Genomic DNA, 23,376 nt, shown 5'->3' on the forward strand with positions numbered 1-23,376 from the left:
CCCAGGCCCCTGGGGCGGGCACAGCCCGTCCCCGGCCCCGCGCAGCGGCACCGCTTCCCTCCGGGGCCGGGACGACCCCCGCGCGGGGCGGGCGGGGCGGGCGGGCATGCGCAGTGCGGGCGCCCTCTCACCCCGCTCAGCTATGCCAAGTATGTGCGCGGCGGAGCCGGGGCCGGGCGCGCGGGGCCGCGGCGCCATGGGGCAGCGCGCGCCGGGGCTGCCGCCGGGGCCAGGGGGTGCCGCGGGCGGGCCGGGGGGCAGCGCCCGCTGAGGGCGGCGGGACGGCAGCGCCAGCGCCAGGCATGGCCGACCCGCTCCGCAGGACGCTCTCCAAGCTGCGGGGCAGGAGGTCCCAGCGAGGCGCGGCGGCGGGCGCCGGGCACCGCCACGGCGGGGTCTGCGCCCCTCAGGGTAAGTGTGTGCCTGGCGCGGCCGCGGGACTCTGCGTGCCCGGCTCCGACTCCCGCCCGCCCGCGGCCGCTCCTCCACCTGCCGGGCGCGGGCGGTCGAGGAGCCCCGTGGGCGCCGGGATGCGCCGAGCCCGCTGCCCGGAGCGCGGGGGCCGGGCTGGAACTCGGGTGTCGAGTCGGCACCGTGCCGTCGGTGCCTGCGCTTCTGCCGGGGAGTGGAAATTCCTCGTTAAAGCGAGAGATTCTGGAGTTCAGACCAGCGCTGCGTGCGCGTCGCAGCTCGTTCTCGTGTCCTACAGCTGCTTGTCACTGCTTGGCTGCTGTTTGCTCCTGGGGTTGGTTGGTTTGTTCGGTTTTTAAAGATGCGCTGGAAATCTTACAGACCGGTTTTCAGTTTTGCCGTTGTTCCATTTGAATACATAGTAGTTATATTTTACGCTTTTGCTAGGAAACTTGGTGAAAGAGAACGTGTTTTATGTATCAGCCAGGAGAACTGTGGATTGTTTGGTCCATATATGGAGAGGCTGGAAAAAGCTGTTCTCCGCTTCCATAGTCTGCAGAGCAGGGCATGGTATCGCGGTGAGGTGTATTCTGTGCCCACGGAGTCGGCAGAATGTCAGTTTTGACCTCAGTTGAGCTGAAACATTGAATCTTTGGTTTCTCAGCATACAGGTGTTGTTACTGTCATGGCTTACCTTGGAATACTGATTTATTTAGGTTTTTGTAGATAGAGTGGAATGTGAAGGGAACACTTGACTTTTTTTTTTTCTTCTTAAACACTCTATTGAAGCCTTTTGAGAAGGAACCATTGCCATGTTCTGTATTTGTGTGGAGGCTTGGTCTTAACTATATCAAATATATATTAAATATGTATATTAAAATACTCATAGTTAGTAGGCAGCATTCTTCTGAATGAAACATTGCTCTAGAACAAAAACTATGTGCCTGACCATTATGTCTCAAAACTTTGTGTTTGTGTAAAGTCAACTCATTCCTATAACAGCTCACAACATTGAAAACTTGCTCTGTGATATCAAACCACTGGTTGTGCAGATACTTGCAAATGAAGCAGTGTGTTACTAAAATAAACACAGGCATAAGGGCTTTCAGGATCAGGGCCAAGTTCAAATAAAGGGGAAGCAGTGCTTGCAAATATTGTTAGCAAAAGCAGAAACTGCAGTTGGGAGATGTATGTTTAAGTGTATCATTTGGATGAATTTCAGTGAGCATTTACAATCAGTGACCTCTGGCAGCATGTTGGCTATTTCAGAGATGGGGTCGACTTGAGACATGTGGTAGGTGGCGTGTCTCTGCAAGCAGCAGCACTGCTGGAGTGGGCTGAGGTTCGTGGTTATTGATGTTTCTGCAGTAAGCTCTTGCAGATGGCTTGTTATCAAGATACCCGGATGGATGTTGAAAATAAAGTTGAGTTTGCTGCTTCTGGGACTGAACAGCAGCCTGAGGCTGATGCCCGATGTGTCACTTGTGTGTACTTTTAGGCACACTGCACTTCTTAGGAGCTCACTGTTTTGGGAATTGTGGGCTGTCTCAACCAGTGCGGAAGGGCCCACATTTCTACAGCAAAGCAGGAAGCAGCAGATATTTTTGTTTGTAGAAATACAGCTCTCGGATGCTCCATCTCTTTGTCACCAGATCAGGGACCACTCCTTGGACGAAAGCAAGGACTTTGGGTTATTTGTCACTGTCAGGAGGATGCCTACCTGAGAAGTCCTCAATCCAAACAGACTTTTTGGAAACATAGGAATAGCCCTATGCCCAATGCAGATTAGTTTCCTATCCTTTTGGTTAGTTTTTATTGAAATAGTAGTGAAAGTGTGTAAGGGGGAGCTTTTACAATGGTATGCTTACATTTCCAGGCTGTGGGTGGGGGAAGGAATATGGTTGCTGGCAAATCACTGAAACTTTGACAGAGATGTGCCTTCATGTCTTCCTCAGATTCTGTTAACTGACCAATTTAGGCCCCAGTGTAGCAAAACACTTCAGTGGAGGTGTGCACAGACTTCAAAATGGTCATGGTTAATTTTGTTACTTCTTTGAAACAAGTTAATTCTTCAAATCACAAACAGTGATTATGTTGCATTTTAGCTAAACAAGCAAACCTTACTCTTTTGAAAAATCGCCAAATGATGAATCTTTCATCAAATAAAATGGTGGTGTTTCAGATCTTATCAAGGATCTCTTCTGCCATTAAAATACTAACCTAGAAAGAAGGTCAAAGGGAAAGTGTTCAAATGACATTTTTCATGTCTTCCTCTAAATCGGTGAACTTGGTTGGATTTACTGAGCTGCTCCTTGAGTCCTCCAGAGAGGTGTCCATGTTTTAGCAGCATCCATTATTGGTGTGTAAATAATTCTTTGCTTGGAATAATGTTCAAGCAGTAAAAAATAGCTGTTCCCATGTGGAATTTCCAAGTGCAGAGGGCTTCACATGAAAACAAATTGTGTGTTTTATGAGAGCCCAGTTATCTCCATTCAGCCTTAGTGGCTGAGGATACCCTGTCTTGGTTATCCTCCTGTTTTTAATTTGGATGTATTTGCAGCTTTCCTTCCAGTCCTAGTGCAGTGTTCCCAGCTCCCTGGCTGGGACGTGCGGCTGTGGTGCCCTGCAGCCTGCCAGGGGTATGGCACTGCTGCTGAGCGGAGCTCCGATGTGCTCTGACAGGGGGCTCAAGTGTGAGGGGCTCTTTCAATGCACAATTAAATGTTTGGAAGAAACTATGTCAAGTTTTTGGGAGCAGTCAGTGGAATTTGTTTAGTAGTTTTATGAAATTTTGGTTGCGTAAAAACTTTTCTAAATTTCTTCTTTCTCCTTCCTTCTTTTCACGACAGTGTGTTTTGTTTTATTTCCCCCCAAATCAGGGGATACTGCTATCTTAATTGTCAGATAAAGCTGGTAAGGACAGCCCTTTCTGAAGGTTTTTGTGCAAGAGATATCTTTGCCTTTATTTATATAGAAATCTAGAAGTGAATCTGTGTGGGGTTTTTGTAGACATTTAAGTAGTACGTTACACCAAAGGTAGGGATTATTTCTTTGTTGGTGTAACTAAACTGGAGAAATACTGTGTAGTACCTTTTCAAACCATGTACCTGAACTTGGCAGAAAAAAGCAGCCATTTCTGTGGAAGTATGCATGACCTTTCAGCAGAGCTATCTCACTGCCATTTATCTAAATTACATGGTGTTAAAAACACAACCAAACAGGCCTGGCTCTTTATTAGTTATGTGCACATTCTGCGTTGACAGGCTGAAATCTAATTTTATGATCATATCAACTTATCTTTTGTCCTTTCGGATGAGGTCTAATGCAAGTGTTATATGACAGCAAATGTATTTGTCAGAAGCAAAACGATATTCTAAACATTTGTCTTTCCCTCTCTTTTTGTCTGTCTTTCTGGGAACAGATTTAATAGAAAATGTTTACATAGCCTCGAGAAGCAGGAAGGAGCCCAAGTGCCCCCAGGCCAGCGAGGTCCCAGAGCACAGGCCACAGGTGAACAGCATTACCGTTTCTAAGAAACGTAGCTGGCTGCAGCAGAGCGCACACTGGCGGCCTCCCCCTCCTCTGGAAGAAGAAAATGCCTGTAAGGAGGTGCATGGGGCTGTTATCCCGGTACCCAAATCCCCCATCCCACTGCCTGAACCTGCAGTGCCATGGGCTCCTTCCACGTCACCAGTGGGGCGGGAGCGCCCCGTGCAAGGCTGTGCCATGCCAAGCACCGCGAGCCCCGCCACGGCAAGGAGCACTGCCTTGGACTTGGGTGAGGACAATGACGCAGATGATGAGGGAGAAATATGGTACAACCCCATCCCTGAAGATGATGAGCCCGACTTGCTGGGGGTCCACCTTTCTGCTGCAAATAGCCTTGTTGCTGTGGGCTCTCCATCAGTTTGGTACAAACCCCACCCTGGAGGTGACTCTGGGATGGCCACCAGTCCCCATGAGTGTCCCACACGCTCCATGGAGAGCATGGGGAACAACTGGACAGTGCAGCCTGGTGAAGGGAGTCAGGCTGATGCCGCACATCCCGGGGACCATGTGCAGCAGCACCGGCAAAAGTTTGCCTGCAAGGCTCCCAGTATGCCAGCAGCAGAGGACAATCCTGCCTTTAAGTGCCCTTCAACAGGTAAGAGTGTTAGGAACATTAAGTGTTATGACCTCTGTTGTCTTTTAGAGGAATAATAAACCCTTGTTATGTCTCTTCTCTTTCTCTTCCTTTTACATTATCAAGCCAATTTCTGGTGGAAATGCATGTCAGGTTCATTGAAAATGACTCAGGTTGTGAGGCTGATACCTGTGAAGTGTGGAGCTGCATGGTTGTTTTTCAGTCAGTTTGTTCATGGCATGTCCAGGTGTGGTTGGCCTGTGTACTCTTTGGCTCCCACCTCACTGAAGACAAAGGTTTTACAAAGCGAGCTTGGTGAAGCCTGGTAACGTGAGGACACACTGGGTTTCCTTTGTCAGCTGGTGTCCAGCCCTGGCCTCGGATTCCAACCTCAAAGCTACTTAATGTCTGCACAAGTTTCTTTACCTTGCTGTCTGGGACTTTTTAATAAAGACTTTTTGGAAGACCATATAAATGCTATTCATCACGTCGCTTTCTGTAATTACTGTCTTGTTGACTGTCTCAGGCTAATCTAATAGACTGGAGGAGAGTGGTTTTCACTTTCAGAAGCCAGCCTCTTTGTTCCTTGTTATCTTTGGCTGAGTGTTTGATAGTCTCATTTCCATAATTCCATTAGTGTGTGAATTCAGCATCTTATTAAAGATTTTTCCCAGTCTGTTAAAAAACCTCAAATATAAAACCACACCAAACAAAAGTAGGCAGAAAAAATCCTCCCAGCCCTTTCCAAAAAGGTATTATTTTTAATTACTTACGTGCCTTATATTATCTTGACCTTAACTCTAGTATCCTGTTCAAACTTAAAAACAGCTTAAAGTTCAGGAGACAGGGAATTCCAGGTCCCCCTCTTTGGAGAAAGTTCACACTTTCTTAGCACTGACAGTTAGGAGCCTGTATTTCTGCTTGGCTCATCGATCCTTAGTGAGGGCCTGAAACATTGGCATGGAAGCCCAGGTGTGCATCGCCCTCTGGAGGAGCCCTGCATTTGAGTTGTCTCCATCCAGCCTTGCCATCCTGGCAGCCTCTGGCCCTGTGTCCCTGTGTGTCAGGAGCTGCTGTGACTGGATTCCCGGTGCAGAGATTACTTCTGGGAACAGGGTTTGTTTTCAAAGGCACCAGAGCAACCACTGTAAACAGAGCAATCAAAAAACACTTGGTCTTTTGGGGGCTCACATTTTGTTCTTTTTGTGGAAATGCTGCAGATATAAGCATATTTGTAGTTGCAAAGTGTGTTAAAGTTCTTGGGCATTTTTTTAGAAATAGCTCACTTCGTAAGCTGCATTAAATACTTAGACCTGTTTTATTTACTTGCCAGACGTGAAATATCATGTTCTTTGGTAGATTTTTGTCTTTGTTGGGGGCTCTAGATGCTTTGTAGAAGTCAGTAAACATGGTTATTTAGGGAAGCCATGTGTGTCCTACAAACTGTTTGCGTCCCATTTAGGTGGTTACTCTCAATACATGGATGACTATTTCTTTTTTTAAGAAATAAATCTCTTTCTGTGAGAAGAAAAATGCCAAAGTTGTTTTCATACTGGAGAAGCATTTATTTCTGAAAGCAAAGTTGCCTATTTCAAATGTCTCATGAAACCAGGAGAGAAGTTATGAATTTCACCTGATTTGTTGATTATGCATTGAGTTAATTAATGTACTTCAAATGCAGCTCTCCTTTTACATGTATTGGATGGTGATCACATTGAATAGATTAATTGATGATGAAGTAGATCCCTGCTGCTCACTAATTGGCTTTATTATGGAGAAGGGGCTTAGTTCTTCTTTTTAATCCGGTTAAGGTATCTACAGTTATCTTCAGTCAAATTTAAAATGACAGCTCATCCATACAAAATTACTGCATGAAGGGCAACATGGCCAATTTAACTTTATTTGTGTTAGGACCTTGTTTGAATTATACAACTGGTATGAAATAGATGTCTGTATTCATAGAGAGCTGGGTACATTAAGCAGTAACTCCTGACAAATAAGCAATTACTGCTTCAGGGAAAAGTCTGTTTACCATTCTTATCAGTACGATTTTATATATGTCAATATTGGTTAGCATTAGAGCCTAAATATTAGATTTTGGAAAGTAGAGACAGAAAAAAATGGGGCAGTACAAAACCAGAAAAATACATGTATTTGTTCATTGTATTGTTTGCTGTTTTCTTTGTACAATGGAATCATTTTTACCTTTAAAACCTTAAACATTGCTGCCTTATTTGGATTTCCAATTTTGTAGAGAGAAAATGGTAATGGATTTTTTTCTCTTTTTTTTTGTTATTTTTAAAGACTTTTTATTAGAAAGAAGATTAAGAAAAAGTAAATTATAAAATTCAGTTATCGGGAGTCTTTCTAAACAGAGCAGCAATTAGGTAGTTCCTGTACATGGTTGTAGAGGTGCTAACTTGTCCCACAGTCTTAATTTACACTGCTAGTTACTAGTGTTAATCTGGCTACTTTCTACAGAAAATGCCATTTATGTTAACAGGATTTGTCAGGTAATTCCTTAGTGAATAATTTTGGCTTTGTTGGCTTTTAAAAAGAAACTGATTAGAAATAAGTTGCCCTTACAGCGGAGCTTGGGAAAATAATTCTTATATTTTGTTTATAACACCCAAAGGTAAGAGTAAGAAGGTAACTTAGTTCCAAATTAGTAATGTAGAAACATAGTGCCAGCTTGTGCTCTTGGGTCTGTGGGAGACCACTTTAAGTGCAAAGGACCCTGGAGGCTGTTTTTAATTATGTGTCTCCCTTCACAGGCAAATGGTTGTGACTGGAAAATAGGAATATTTTTGTTATAAATGCAATATGAGAATTTCTATATCTAGGGCTTTTGCATTGTAAAATGCTAAAGTAAATTTTCTTTACAACTCTTTAGGATTTAACTCTAACTGTATGTTTTTATAGTTATATCACCTGCAAATTGCTAAAGAAAAACACCCCTTTGTAATGTTGTCTCCTGTGATAGATTTACATTGTGGAGCTCTGAATAGTGCCTTCTGAAGAATTTGTAATATTTTTGCTTTTGGGGAGGATTACTGTTGGGATTAGCGTCCACCTAATCAATGGAATCATCTCATGTGTATATCTCAGAGACATCCTGGTAGGACTTGTGCATTGTAGGTTACCAGGATCTGGACTGTGCTTTTGCTACTGAAAATGTGCTTGTGTAGCAGTCTGGATGGAAAATCCTGGTAAGGATCTCTGTCAACAATTTTTTTTTCAATGTTACAGCAAGTGAAGATTTATACCATGTTCCCACTTAGCCCTGATACGTGCCAACTGAAGCTTGACTTAAATAGTATTAAAACTACAGCGTTCTTTCTCCACTTAGACTGTGACCACTATCCTGATTTCCAGGTACATCTTTTGGGGCCAATGCAGGCAAATATTTTGCATGCTTACATGTTGCAAGCAAACTTCCAGCAATATGTGTAGAGTATACTGGGCAGCAAATACTATCTACAAGTTTCCTTCCATGTATTGCAAACACTTAATTTTAATTTTTTTCCAGATGAAAGATGCTTTGTGATTTAACTGTTTTGCAAATACGAGGAGCTTTGGTCTCATGAGGCAGAAAAGCATTTATGTCAAATATTTGCATGTTGTTTGAGATATCAAAATGGTTAGGTGTGTGGCAGAAAGGTCCCTCTGCTCCCTCTTTCTCCTACAGAGATGAAGCCAGATTTTCGGTGGGTTTTTTGGGAGTTTGTGCACGTGCTTTTGAAGGTCAAGGGCTTATTCATGCCTTTGTCTTTGATCCATGAGCCGACAATACTATAAAGACCTGCTAGTGAGACGCAAAAGAATGTAGCAGCTGTGGAGTGGAAATGGTTAAATTAAAATAGTTACTGCCTTTTTCAGTTTCTGATTTTTCTTGGGTAACTGTTTTTATCCTCTGACAGGGGAAGTAGGGGCAAAGCTGCTTTTCATGCCATGAAAGGCACAGTGAGGAGAGGAAACCTTTGTGAGAGCAGCCCGAACAAACAGTGCTTGGCATCAGCTGCGGTGCTGCCGCGAGTGTCTTGGTGTGGCTCCAGCATCGGAGTAGAGCCAACTGTGGCTTATGAGCATCGCAGGATCCCTAATGTTTAAAATATCTGCAACAAACTCATGCTTCTGTACTGAACTCTTTTAAGTCTGGTCAGGGATCTAAAGTGTTTGTTCCCCTCTGTACTGAAGTACCCCTGGGAAGGATGCTCCTAGGATTGCCCCTGTGATGGAGAGCAGGCCATGGTCAGGCCCTTCACCTCTTGGAGTGCATGATAGGCTGTAATCACTTCCTATTTTAATTAATGCACTATTTAAAGCAATATATTTTATATCTTTTGCTCCCATAAAAGTGATCCTGGGGTTGATGGGTTCATCGCAGCCTAATTAATGTTAATGTGCATAGTATTTGAAGAAAACAAACTATCTTTACAGAGTTCTTAGAGATTTTATGTTTTATCTTTTTAATAATTTCTCCATTTCTTGACTCTAAAGCATTATGTGAGATAGAACTCAGGGAGACTGCATTGGTCAAATTTTTTAATTTATGTAGGGGTAAAACTTTTTTTTACAGGTTAAAACCAGAGATTCTTCCATTCATATATAAGTAATTAGGATGTAACATAGAAATAATTGCTTTCTATCTCAGTTTTTAAAGTTATTTTTCATTTTTTTAATTTTCTTTTGCCCAGTTGCTGAGGTAGATATAGGTGATGCTTTCCTTGTATCTTAATTGAAGTTCCTTGAATTTGATATAGCATGAATTCTTCTCTCAATGCCATTTACAGTTCTGCTCTGAAATTTTGTAATCAGAACAGGTCTAGAAATATACCTACACCTGAGGAAGTTAACAGCTTTTGACATAAATAGAGCTGTCTGTTTGTGTCAGTTGAGGATCCAGATCAATTTCTTGTGGAATCTACCACAGAAAAACAGTAGCCCTTTTTCACTCAACCATTATTTGCCATGAGAACAATTTTGAGATGTTTGGGCTTTTCTGTTTAGATTTACCGCTTTTTCACTTTTAATATATTTTCCCACTTAATCTTTAGATTGATTTTAGAAAAAAAATAATAAAAAAGCATGAAAAGTGTAGGCAGAAGAGACACTTTAGTTTTGTAAGTTATAACCACCTAGTGTTAACTGTATTTTTTTTTCACTTTTCAAAATGAAATGGCTTTGAACTTCAATGCTAGTGCCATTATTCTAGAGATGCTTTCAGTGTTAGATGTAGTGTATTTCTAATGTCTGGAGAATGGTAGGAAAAATTAAACTACCACTCATGTTTATTTTGGTGGGAAGTCAGCATTTCCATTAGTTATGAGAGTGGCTGTTTGATACTTCAGTAGCTTGCTGTAATAAACAACTGATAGCTTTTTGACTTATTCATTCACCTCAACTTATTGTCCCAAAAATAAATTATATGTTTTTTGAGGAACATTAAAATGATTCAGAAACCCCACTTTAAGCAATGAGGAATGTGACATGTATAATAGGGTAGTCAAATGTGCCTGTAAAACAGCATGTGTTGCTGGCAGTTGGTGTGACAGTGATATATGTGCCCAAGCACATGTAAACAGCATTAAACAGGGTCAGACAAGCATTTTTACTGTGCTAAATCACTGCACATGTCTGGCAGGGGCTGTGTTGTAAGTTCTTAAGGGAGTCTGATCCTCTCTTCCCTTGGGGCAGTGTTGTGTAGGGGTATGGTCTGTCAATGCCAGCCTGCTCGGCCGAAGGGACAGTAGTGATTGTCCTGTGGACACCGAGATGGATGGGGTGGGAGAAGGGGGCCTGGGTTTGTGAAGCCCTGTGGGCTCTTCATGTCTCTCCAGTCACGGAAAGGCTTTGCTTTCACACAGCCATAGTGCTGGGTAAAGTGAAAGGTGGCTTTAATACTCAAGCTGAACACATAGCTGATGGAAGCAGTTGCTTAGGGTGTCCAGTAATTTTAACTCAGATTGTGTTGTCCTCCAAAAGCTCCCCCCCCCCATTACTCATACTGCTAAAGCATCCAGAAGGCATAAGGTAAATGCAGTAGACAGTATCTGATAGAATAGCCCAGGTTGGAGAGGGCATGAGACGATCATCCAACCCACTCTTCAGTGGGAGGGGGAGCCTAGATGAGACTACCTAGCAGCCTGTGCAGTTGCATTTTGAAAATCTGCAGTGGTGGGGACTCTACCACATCCTTGGCAAGGTTGTTCCAGGAATTGAGTGTTCGCACTGTAAAAGATAAATCATATACACACACATAGAGATAGTCGGCTGCATATATAAAACTGTTCCCACACTGCCCTGGTGCAACAGGTGCCTCTTATGTTTCATCTCCTCCTACCACCCTTTTGTAGGGATATTTTTATTGTCTAACTGCTGAGATGGGATGTACAGTGGCAGAGCAAGTGGGGACAGGGACAGTGGGAAGCCTGTTTGCAGCACAGTCTTGTAACCTGGTCAAGGAAAGTGGTACAGCTCAGTTCCTCTGTCACCCTTGTGAGAAAGCTGTGTCAGATGGGTAGGCTGTGAAGTGAACTGTTACTGGACTGTGCTACAACTCCTTCTGCAGCTTGTTCAGAGTTGTCATGTACACTCTCTTAAAATTGCATGCATACCTCAGCACATTGCTGGCTTCAGTGGAACAACATGTGGCTCAGTGCTGATGGGAATACCATCCTGCATAATACTCGACTGTTAAGTTTCTTCCAGCCACATATTTCACTTTAACTATTTGGTGCTGAACGCAGCAGAAGTCGAACACATAAAAGTTGTAGTGTTAGATTGACTCTTTGGTTTTAATGAGCTGGGGGGAAGTTTAATTTGCTGGCCTGCTTTTCCAAGCCTGTGCCAGAGGCTTTTGACAGAAAGGGAAGATTAATGTTAGAGGCTACAGCGTGGCACCGATTGCTGCGGAGCACTCCAGGCCAACCCACCAGTGGGACTGTGCAGTGATTTTCAGTACAAGGGAGGGCTTTGTGCGCTTTTATCAAACACCACATTTCTAACTTGCTGCTTGCCAGAAAAGCACAGCAGGCGTGCTAGAAATAGCCCTTCCCCTGCAAGGGAACTACTTCCATGAGATGAAGGACTAAGTGAATTTTCCTCTGTTCCTCTGGAAAACAGATTCTATGCATTATTCTTCATAACTGTAACTTTCTTTTATAAAGATACACTTTTAAGCAACTATCTGCAAAAGTTATTTAAACCGACCCATTCTGTTGGAGCTAGAGCTAGTTTCCCTTTCCCTGGCTAGCAAGGGGGAATGATGGATGAATAAAGGTGATTGAGTCTCTCTGAGCTGCCTGTGCTGATTGAATCACACAGGATCAGTGTGCTGAGGGGCTCTATAGCACCTCAGCCTGCACAGGCAAGTCCTGTTGGGAGCTGCTAAGGTTTGAAAAGTGATGAGGGAGTGGGGTGGCTGTTGCTAGCAAGAGCCACTCTTGGTTTCTCGAGGGATAGAGAAGTGACTAAGTGAAAGCACTCACGTAATTTTATTAATATCTATCATTCTGGCCTCAGTTTCCCTCTTACACACTTGCTTAACTCGGGTAAATTGATTGCCTTTCCTGCAGTCGTTACTGCCTCATGCTGGTGAAAGTGAGAATGGCTTGAGCAAAACTTGGTATTTGCATTTCCTTGAGTATGAGGTGAACCACAGGTTCCTGTCTGTGTGCAGTACTTGCTTATGCCTGATTGTGTTCCTTAATTAGCCGTCTTTTACTGCTAAATTGAGGGAATCTTTTTTTCTTTTGCACTCTTTAGCATCAGTGCCTGCTGCTTTTTTCCTTGTCGTCTTTTTTTTTTTAATTTTTTTTTGTTTTTCTTTGTGGGGGGGGTGGTACCTCGAAAGTTGGATGATTTCCCTCAGGAACATCTCTTGGGAACTGTCTAACATTAAGCCCTGTTGTGGGATGGTAGTGCCAGGAAAGATGGAAGGTTGCTGGCAGGCAGAGAAATGAGGCAGTGCAAGATGCAGCTTTTGGAAGGAATAAATCCTGGTTGTGTTCTTCCTCTTCTGTTCTGCAGTAGAAAGAAGGAGCTGAGAGAAATAGAAGAAAAGGTGTAATATTGCCTGCATCTACACAGGAGAGATTTAGGGCTCTTTGAGGTAATAGAGGAACATGTACAAGAGCCATATTCTTTACTAGACACAAATGTCTTTCCTCTAGGCCTAAGAGGAGTGGTAATGCTGATGTGTTGGCTGTCTAGCCAGCTGCTTTGTAGACAAGGGTGCCTTTGCCATTTTCTGGTGTTTTCCCATTTAAGTCTGGTTTCGTTGCACCTGTGCCCCAGGAATGCAGCTGTGTGTGCTGGTATGGGGGATGTAGCACAAATGATCGAGCTGAATGCAGTGGATGAGATCGCTCATTTGTTTATATGTAATTTCTGGCCCTTTCATCTCCATAAAGCAGAACAAATCTGGCTTTTGATGATGAATTGCCAAATTTGGCTGAACGAGTCAGTAGAGCACAGCTTTCTGAATGCTCGTGAACATCTGACTGAATGAGTGATGGTTGTCTGAATGAATTGTGCTTATCAAGTTATGACAAATCAACATGTTTTCCCCTAGTTCAGGATTTATTTTTTAGTTGTCAAAAAGTGCAGTTACTGAGCAGTTTGAAATGATTATTCCTTCTCTTTTCTTTTAAAGGTTTTGGAGCTGCTCTTGCACCCAAGGCTGACATACCCTCCACAGAGGTTTCTCCTCCAAGTCCTAGTCCTCTGAAAAAAAGCGGATCAATCAACTGGCCTTTCCCTGATAGAATTAAATCTCCCAGGACTGTGAGGAAGCTTTCCATGAAAATGAAAAAGCTGCCAGAGCTGAGCAGGAAGCTGAGTGTCAAGGGAACTTCAAGCCATAGTAGTTCAGATAATCCTCCTTCCCTGCTGAAAGGCAGCTGCCGGGATACAAGCCATACAGTGTCTTTGCCATCTTCTGGAAACTCAGCCACAGCTGCCAGCAGGAACGTGATAAGTCGTTACCATCTTGACAGCAGTGTGTCGTCGCAACACACCTTCAAAAAGAAAAGCTCAAGGAGCTCCAAATCCTTCAACAAAGGTGGTTACCTCAGTGATGGTGACTCTCCTGAACTTATAACAAAATCAGGTAAACACAGGCATGAAACCAAGTGTGGGAAAGGAAAAGAGAGCCTTCCGAGTAACAGTGGTAAAACTGAAATAGATATTGATGCCTTCAGACACTACAACTTTTCTGATCAGCCCAAGTGCTCTCAGTACATCTCTGGACTCATGAGCATTCACTTTTATGGTGCTGAAGACTTAAAACCACCACGAATAGACTCAAAAGATGTCTTTTGTGCAATACAGGTTGACTCAGTAAACAAAGCAAGAACTGCCCTGCTTACATGTAGGACAACATTTCTAGATATGGACCACACATTCAACATAGAAATTGAAAATGCTCAGCACTTAAAGCTGGTGGTGTTCAGCTGGGAACCCACCCCACGGAAAAATCGAGTGTGTTGTCACGGAACCGTGGCTCTTCCCACTCTCTTTCGAGTCACAAAAACACATCAGCTGGCTGTCAAACTGGAACCGAGGGGGCTTATTTATGTCAAGCTGTCGCTCATGGAGCAGTGGGAGAACTCTCTTGATGGCCTTGATGCAGATCGGGAGCCCGTGATGTTTGGGGTAGATGCTCGAAAAGTTGTAGAGAAGGAAAATGCAGGCTTGATGGTGCCACTTCTGTTGCAGAAATGCATTCTGGAGATTGAAAAGAGAGGCTGTCAGGTACTGTGCATATTTTAATCTCTTTTGTCAGTATTTCTTTGTTGAGCTGTTGTTGCAGTGTGAGCAGTGAGTGAAAATGGGGAAATCAAAAACACTATGTCAATTTTTTTCCTTTGCTGCTTCTGTGTGGTGAACAGTGGCCATTGTAATGTGGGAAGAATAACGACTACATGCAGTCAGCGCTTCCAACTTGGCCTTTGTAGAGAAGTATGCTTGACAACAGGAGCTGCTCCCAGCAGTGCCTTAGGACTAGGGATAGTGAAATGAACCTGCCAGCCCCCAGTGTATAGACTCACCCTCAAAAAGCAGAGATGAGCTGAGAGCTTGAAAATGCTTGATTTCTGAGACGTGGAACAATGGAGGAACATATGTCTAAAAACAAAAATATGATATACTGTTCCCTCCTACCCAAAACTGTGTGCAGTGACACAGTGAGGAAGAACAGGTCTTTCATCAAAACTTTACTTACCTGTGTGCAGACTGAGGCAAACCAAAGACCCGTCTCTGCCATCACTTTGTACACAGCATTAACATAAGGAAGGAGACCCTGAGGGGCTGAATTAGTTGTTTCACCACACCACTGCTCCTTCAGGTTGTTCTCAAATTAAGACTGCTGTAAAGCAGTAGTGCCCCGTGTCTTTTCATCCCAGTAGAGTTTTATTGGTTGATGTAACCTAATGGGCAAAAATATGTGTGAGAAACAAGGTATGGAAACAAATCACCAGTTAATGGATGCTAGACAAGGAGTCTATTAGGAAGGACTGTGCATAGTCCTAAAGCCAGATGTTCCCCTCGGCAATTAATTTGCAGCTGGTGGGAGGACTCTCGTGTGCTGTTCCAGAGCATGTGTGAGCCCTTGGTGTCTCTTACACCTGTTCTCAGTCAGGTGAAATTGAGAAGTAGTCACACCTACCACTGTTACTATTTTAAATTGCTGACAGGTTGGATATGCTTCCAGGTGTGATGAGATTAACTCTGCTGTTTATTATCTAGGTCATAAACTGTATAGAGACTGTACTTCTGTATGGTTCTTTTGCTGAAAGTCACTGCTGATAATAACTATATGATTCTTATTGTGAATGCTTCTCCTAACATTATGCAAATCAGTGGAAAAGAGGAGTTTTATTCTTTCCAATGTATGTGTCCCATGGTTTCAGCATTTTATTTTGGGCTTATTAGCACCTAGTCACGCAAATGATATTGGGTAATCAAGGCAACGCTGGTAATGAAGCGATTTGGATCTGAGTTATCTGAATGTACCTGGTGCTTTTGAGCATGAAATCTATTTTGTATTTGCACAGGGCGAACCAAAAATGCAAAATATACTGTTAACTTCTTCTTTTAACCATGTGCTTGTCTGACATTTTTGACTTTCCTACAGACTGGACGGTGTGTTATCTCCACCTGAATTTCAGTTGTGGCCTTAAAAAACTTCAAAAGTTTAAAAGAAATTGTCTTAGGCATCTACTAGATCATATTCAGTCTTGAGAAAGGGGGAGTACAACTTCCATTGGGTAACTTTCCATTTATTTTAAAAGGAATTAATATATCACCAGACAAATACTCTTGCTTGCAGACCTACATTCCCATGGTCTTAAGCCAGTATAGTCTAAGTCAGGTGGGTTTGGTTTTTTGTTTGGTTTGATTTTGGGTTTTTTTTGTCTTGAGCCCATGGTACTTTTGGACTAGCCATTTACTGCTCAGTACAGCTGCCTATAAAGTTAATTAAAATAAAATGAATATTTTTAAGATTTAGTTTCTTAAGATCATAGGAGTGCTTTGTATAAATGGTGTTGATGAAAATTAAAAATAATTATAAAATGGAAGATCTGAATGCATGAAGGCACATGATTTAACTAGTCATTCAGTTCAAGAGTGGTGTGGGTTTCAGTCTTATCACCTTAAGCATGTTAAATAACCCTTGTTTTGCAGAAAACTTTAAATATAATTTGAAACACATAGAATTCAGCATATTGTCATCTTTAAAACAACATTTTATAGGTGTAATAATGGAGTATTCATAATTTTCTTGAAACTGGTTATGGGTATAACATTTTTAGTTTTTTACTATGTAACTTAATACTGTAGGAAAAATGTTATGGTTTATTTTGGTTTTGTGGGTTTTTTTATTTGTTTTATAACATTTCTCATTTTAGTAAGGGGTCAGTTATATGACTTTTTCTGCTGGGGATTAATAACTGTAATTTGATATACTGCAATTTTGTCTACATAAGGCTCTAAACACTTCTTTCTACTGTAGTTACAATTCTAGCTTGTATAATTAAACAATTAGGAAAAATAATGATGATCTGAATGAGTAGGGCAAGAAGCGAATACAGGTTTCATCTGTGTTCCTCTCTTTCCTGAGTTTGCATAAAAGCAAAGCATTAAACAATTCTGTTTTAAAGCTCGTGTTCTGTCAATAAAACACTTCTCAGCATGTTCACTGTTGTGAAAACATTCACCTTATTCACTTACTGCTCAACGGTGTCTCTTGTGAAGTGTCCCATACTGTGTATGTTGACGGTTTCCACTGTTTGGGTTTCCCTAACACGGGTTTACAAACAGTTGCTTTTGTTGCACTCTCTGGATGAGACACCACACGATGTCATTACTAGTCCCCTCTGCAGGCCAGTGACTGACGTGAGGCTCTTGGTTTTGCTTTCAGGTGGTGGGTCTGTACCGGTTGTGTGGCTCAGCAGCGGTTAAGAAAGAGCTTCGAGAGGCTTTTGAGAGGGACAGCAAGGCTGTTACTCTTTGTGAAAGCCAGTACCCAGATATTAATGTCATAACAGGTAATACATTTACTTGCTCTTCTTCTAGTACAGAGTTGTGCCATGTTCTTAATGTATCTTTTAAAATGGGAGCTTGTTTTCTGTTGTAATTTAATAAGCTTTCAACTGCTGTTTTGTACTGCTGAAAGCTGGGTGGGAATAAGCGCAGTAACTGTGGGCATGCGTAAGTATGAATGAAGCAGCAGTGGTTTGAAGGGAGGAGAACATGGAAGGAACTGCTTTCAGTAACTGCTCCACCAGTTACAGAGGGAAGTGGGAATCTGAAAGGAGCTAAAGTCTCAGAGCTGGTTAAACTTCTGCCATTGTTTTTTTATTGGGGCAGATCTGGAAAAACTTGCTTGTGATCACGTACCTCCACACCATGTGACCCAAGGGCCATCTTGGATCAGTTGTTCTGCCCTTTTTGTTGGAGATTACAGGAGTTAGGGAAACAGATTTCCCATCTTGTGCAGGCTAATTAGAGCTGCAGGAAAGTGCATTTGATCCCTGCTTTTTTTAAAACCTTATTAAGGAGCAGCTTTCTCCTGCTCCCTGGAGTGGCCCTTTTACTTGCTGTTATGCAGCAAACTCCAGGCATAGGTAAGAAGAGCTGGAAGTGCAGGAACAGAAGGTCCTGGGAAGCCTGGCTGCATCTGTGTCAGCTCCTTACATGGGTCTCTTCACAGGAGTTGCACTGCAGAACTGAAGTAAGTTGTTGAGGTTTTTTGGTTTGTTTAAAAGCGGAACAGTTTTATAACTATTGATACTTGTTATGTAAGCTAAAGTTGATCTAATTTCAGGCATCACTGAGTAAGCCAGTTGCTCCAGCAAATTAGTCAGAAGCATTCATTGCCTGTGTATCAAGGGATGGAAAATGTAACAACAATACTTGGGGTATAAATTTTCAGTGCCAAAGCCCTTTCTGTAACACCCAACATCTAGCTGTATGGCAGAGTTATACCCTGTTTGGTGGTTTATTTAATTTCATTGTACTGGGAATTAATTTTGTTCATTACATTTTATAATATACAGTGTGTATCAGAAGATATTACTCGGTGACATTTACTGAGTTACATAAACCTTTTGGTTCAGAGTGTGCAGCTAGTCAGTTCACCTTAGTTGCCTTGGCTGATTTCACTGTTGGATTCAGTGTTGATCACAGCATTCTCAGCATCAGAAACTTGTATTTATAGATTCATAGAATTGTTTAGGTTGCAAAAGACCTTTAAGATCATCAAGTCCAACCATTAACCCACCACTGTTTCACTCTGACAGTATACAGCCTTTATAAACTAGGTGTATGGTAAAGGTATAGTATAAATGATCTTTTAAACTGGATAATTTTTTTGTCTTTGCAAATAAATCAATGAGAAAAAGTGGTGAGAACTTCTAAAATCAGAATATTCCATGAAATTATTGAAATCTTATTTTCTCGACTTTTGTAAATCACTTCAAAAGGGGAAATTTCTTTCTACCAAATAGCAAAAGCTGTCTGATATTGACTTGTAAGCAGACAAACGGCAAACTGCAACTTGGTTAATGTAAACTTTGGGGTATTGGAAAATTTTGTTGGTTTTTGGTGGGGTTTTTTTAAATTTAGAATACTAAAAATGGCATTGCACTCCCATGCTACAAATAATCATTAAATTAAGACAGTATTTGTAGAAATGGTTCAGGAGTATTGTGGGGAAAGGGTACAGGAATTTAATACTCATCCATATAGAAAAGAATCTGTAACATTTCCTAAGCATTTTGAATTTCCTTAGTATGTTGTACACTCAGAACCAACCAGAACTGACTGAAACTGAAGTCTGACCTGCAGGAGGGCTCAGTGCTAATGCACAGGCTGACAGATCTTTCCGTCATGAGTTTATGCTGTGCTGGTCAAATTGAAAGATTTGAAGTACACTTTCCTGTATACATTGCTGCAAGCCTCATTGTTGAAAGTGAACTTCTGGTAAGCGTGCAGGTCCTGCTTGGTGGTGGTACTACTGAAGGATAATTTTTTTCATCCAGAGTTTGTATTACAAGAGGAAAAGAGTACAGTTTTGATGTCTGCCTTACAGAAAGACTACTGGATGTGCTTTTGTATGCGTTCTATTGCAAGAGTTTACTAACATGCTGCTTTCCTTACAAGGGACAAATAGTTTTAAGAAATTACATTTTAAAAAATGGATTTTTTCCCCTGGTAGCCCTGCAGATGTGCTATGTGATTGCCCGCAGAGCCTGTGTTAGTATGGGTCCTGTTGGGGGGGAACAGGGAAGGAAGGAGTGTTTGTACCCATAGCTTTCACTCACCAAAACGCAGCCCACTCTAATTATGGGCAACTGTCTGGTCTGGATTCATGGGGGAACCTGCAATTTTTGCTGACAACTGAGTTACCCACTGTGCTAGGAATACAAGAGTCCACAAAATTTACTGCATATGCTTAGGGAGTTGGGTTGAGGGGGAATGTTTCCCCTGAGTATTTAATGCTGAGGCTGATGCACATGATTCATACTTCTATCAGCCAAAACATGTGTTCCATAAAATATGAATCCTCAGCATAAATCTTGGCTGATTTGAAAAGAAGTGCTGCCTTATGTCCTTTTTAAAATTTGAGTAGCGCTCCTTTCCAAAGAGATTAATTATTTTTTTTTTTTGACAGCTGTCCAAAGACTAAAGAATGAACATTTAATGACTAAATCTTGACTGAGAAATGCTCCTGGGATTGGCACAGGCTTACACACAATTAAGCGTGCTCGTGGCTCAAACTGAAGCGTGCAGCCAGTTTTTGGAACTGACCAGTAGTCATGTTGTTACATCGTGTCTGTTCACATCCACGTGAATTCCTATCTCTGCATAAAGCATGCAATACTGTTAACAGTTCAGTGGGTCAGAAAAATGAGAAATTAATGAAGTGGATGGCAATTCCTGCTCTCTGTCTAAATTTGTTGTGTGTGGTTGTGTCAAGAGGAATGTGCTAGTGGGTTGGCAGCAGCGGGAAGTGTAGATTCGTGGAAAAAAATAACAGCAGTCTCTTACAGGGCTAATTTAGCTGAGAGAATAGCAAAACGATTTAGAAAGGTCAAGGGGCATTCATGGCTCCCAAAACAACCTGTTATTCAGGGCTGAACAGGAGAAAGTCCTTTGGCAGGCGGTAGTCCTATGATTGTGGATGCTATTACAGGAATTCCTGATAAGTAATTATTAATAGACAGTTGTGTTTCAACAGTATAAGCTGATTTGATTACAACATACCATTTCCTAATGTAAGCTGATTTTGATTTCAGCCTCTCCCTCCAAAAAAAGCCAGGCTGAAACAAAGGTCTTGAAAGAAGTCAGCATCTCTTGCTGGTGTTTTGCTTATGAAAAACGGAAGACATCCCAAACTGTGTTGTACAGCACCAGCATCTGCCACATTCGTCTCATAAATATTTTAACCAGCTAATCCACATATGGAACATGAGCCTCTAAATCCAGGGAAGAAATAGTATTTGGTGGGGAGGGAGGAATATGAGTAAGTTACTAAACAAAAACTAGCCACTTAAGTGGAGAAGTCCTGAAAGTGACATATTCATTTTAAAACAAGCAGAAAACCCCACCAAACCACCAGGGGAAATACTTTTTCAGGAAAATATGTGGATGGTTGCTCACATATTTTCTGTTCCTGATGGGATGTTCCTGTTTTAAGCACAGAGTGAGCTCTTGGGAGCTGTGTGGAGGTCTGCAGAGACAGAAGTTTTGCCTGGCTGCCCCATGCCTGTGCTACAGAGGGAGGTGGTCTGGCAGCTCCAGGGGGAGATGCTGCTTCAGGTAGCGCTGCTCCTGCAATGCTGCCTCAGCAGCTGCACTACAGCTAGGTGCAGTATTCTTTTTAAGTGAAAATATTTGTACAGGTAGAAGCCAGCTCTTACTTACATTTTGCATGTGAACATGCAGTGAAGGGCAAAACGTTAACTTCCGTTCCCTGTATTTTTCAGAAACGACCTCATAACAAAGCCCAGTCCTGTACAGTTCATTTTAGAGCTCAGTTATAACAGGCTGAGATAATGAAAACTGTTGCTTTGTTAAATAACACAGTGTGATGGTAATTAATTACTGTGATGTGAGATTTTACAAGGCTATGAGGAGTGCCTGCTAAAAAATATTCTACCTTTTTAACTTTGCCTGATTGGAGGACAGGCTGCTTTGTTAACTACAGTACCTGCTTTTGAATAGTTGGGTTTTTTTAATCCACAATTTCGACTTAACAAAGTATTTAAATTCAGTTGTGATCTAGCTAAAATGAGTAGATATTTGTGGCACAGAATGCATTTTTTTTTTTAAGGAAAATAAAAGTTGCTGGGAAGCAGGCTTGTTTCCTTCAATTTTCTTTGTTGGTTGTAGTGGATACTTTGCTCCTGGATAGCATCCTATTATGTCTTTTCCAGAGGTTGCTGTTAGAAGTCTTAATATTTTGGGTTTTTTAATTATTATTCTTGTGATCACTGAAACCCCTCTCAAAATGAAGTATCAGCCAGCCTCCAAAGCCAGCTTCCAAGAATGAAAACGCTCAATTCCTTTTTCTTTTTGTTTGTTTGCATCTGTGGAAATAATAGGGGTTAATAAGGCACTTGCCTGATTGTTGCATCCCCTAGGAACAGCCTTTCCTCCAGCATATCCGCAGCTTCGGAAACAGTGCAGTATGTCTCTGCCACAGGGAGGGCTCAGTGTCTGGGTATTTTAGCCGGTATCTCCTGTAGATGTGAATTATATTTGTCACAGCAGAAGCAAGTGGTGTGCTGGGGGTGCAGGGTTCCCAGAGGCAGCAAGGAGTTGGTGTTTCCCCTGTAATGAGGGCATCTCTTTGGTTTGTGCTTTGGTAGGTGATAAGGTGCTGTGTGCTTCACTGCATGTGCTGCTGGCACCAGGATGTTTGGTCATAATTTTATAGCTGAAAATAAAGAGAAAAACTAACTTCTGTGTGTATATGAAAGCTGAGGGGTCATCAAACTGAAGACTTTGGTGTTTGTGGGAGCTCTTTTGCTTGGATGGGAGATGGACCGATAAGAGCCCTTTCCTTGCCTCTCCCTCACCTTGAAAATAAAGGAGACCTGGAGAGATACTCACTCTGTGCTCAGTGTCCCCACTCCTGCACACACAGCAGCCCCCGTGCCCCAGCCCCTCTTTACTGTGCTCTTTTGCTGTTGTCCTTCCGTCCCTCGTTCCTGAGTGCAAGGCTTGTCACTGATGTGGAGGACTTTCTTATGGGGTGGGTGAGGCTGACATACCTTAATGCTCCCAAAAAATTGCTGGAAAGTGAATCTGCAGCTTACTAAAGGCACCTGTTCTTGTGTTTCTTGTGAAGGTGTCCTAAAGGATTATCTGCGAGAGCTGCCCTCTCCCCTGATAACCAAGCAGCTCTATGAAGCAGTGTTGGATGCCATGGTGAAAAATCCCTTGAAAATGACAGCAAATGGTTGTGAGAATGACCCAAGTGACTCTGAGCACACAGCAGCCCTTCTGAATTGCCTGCCAGATGTTGAGAAGGTGAGCAGTGTTAGCAGGTTCAGGTGAATTGCATGCTTCAGAAAATAAAGGAACATTTTCACACTGAATATAAAATGTCTCAGTATATGTCTACCTGTGTATCTGACTTAATGGTTCGCTTGGATATGTGATGCCCTGTGTCTTTGAAAATACTTCCATGGCGCGATAAATTGGAGGGTCTGCATTGCTGGATTTATTCTAGTTTTCATTTTATATTGTCTCTGTAAAACTGAATGTAAGGCTGTGATCACTACTTTTGTATTGTTAGATCAGTGATTTTTCCTGTGCGAAGTCCTGCTCCACTTCTGTGGAGCTCTCTGTTGTAATTACCTTGTGTAATTACAAATGCATTTCTCTTTCCTACGTATGTGCAATAAAACCTTTATATCCCATGCTGTGCAGTGTAATAGTGCTGTGCACTGTTACCTGCCAAATTCACCTCTTTAGAAAACCACAGTTAGCCCGTTTTGGGGGGAGGGACTGAGCAAGTGGCTTGCACAGTGTCTGGGCGTTCCCTGGAAGCTTGTTCAGATGCTGACATTATATTGAGGGTTTCTTTATTTTCTAATGTACCTGGATCATCTGTAATATTTCTGCAGCTTCTCCTCTCTCCCTGATGCACCTTTTTTACTGTGAGAAAACTAGTCCATATAAAACTGAGTTCAGGTAGGAAACAAGCTGATTTTTACCAGAAAGTCTGTCTTAATTGGTCTATTATGTGATAGTCAAATACAGCTTTCCTAATTGAGCACTTAGGTGGTCTGTTGATGGGTGTTGGTAGTAAAACCAGAGCTATCAGC

The 23,376-nt window shown here is 42.3% G+C and overlaps 1 protein-coding gene across 1 annotated transcript in view; it reads left to right on the top strand.

Moving 5' to 3' along the window:
• The first annotated feature begins 285 nt into the window (after positions 1-285).
• SYDE2 (synapse defective Rho GTPase homolog 2) overlaps positions 286-23,376 on the top strand; it is a 28,863-nt gene continuing 5,772 nt past the window's right edge. The window contains exons 1-5 of the mRNA XM_027719932.2: positions 286-411; positions 3,833-4,555; positions 13,191-14,290; positions 16,959-17,085; positions 22,395-22,576. Of these exons, the coding sequence (XP_027575733.1) occupies positions 303-411; positions 3,833-4,555; positions 13,191-14,290; positions 16,959-17,085; positions 22,395-22,576 (2,241 nt within the window). The 5' untranslated portion in view covers positions 286-302. The remainder of the gene's footprint in view (positions 412-3,832; positions 4,556-13,190; positions 14,291-16,958; positions 17,086-22,394; positions 22,577-23,376) is intronic.

The sequence above is a fragment of the Pipra filicauda genome, unplaced genomic scaffold, assembly GCF_003945595.2.
Source record: "Pipra filicauda isolate LSUMZ 115617 unplaced genomic scaffold, ASM394559v2 scaffold164_size1636381_pilon, whole genome shotgun sequence".
Lineage (NCBI taxonomy): Eukaryota > Metazoa > Chordata > Aves > Passeriformes > Pipridae > Pipra > Pipra filicauda.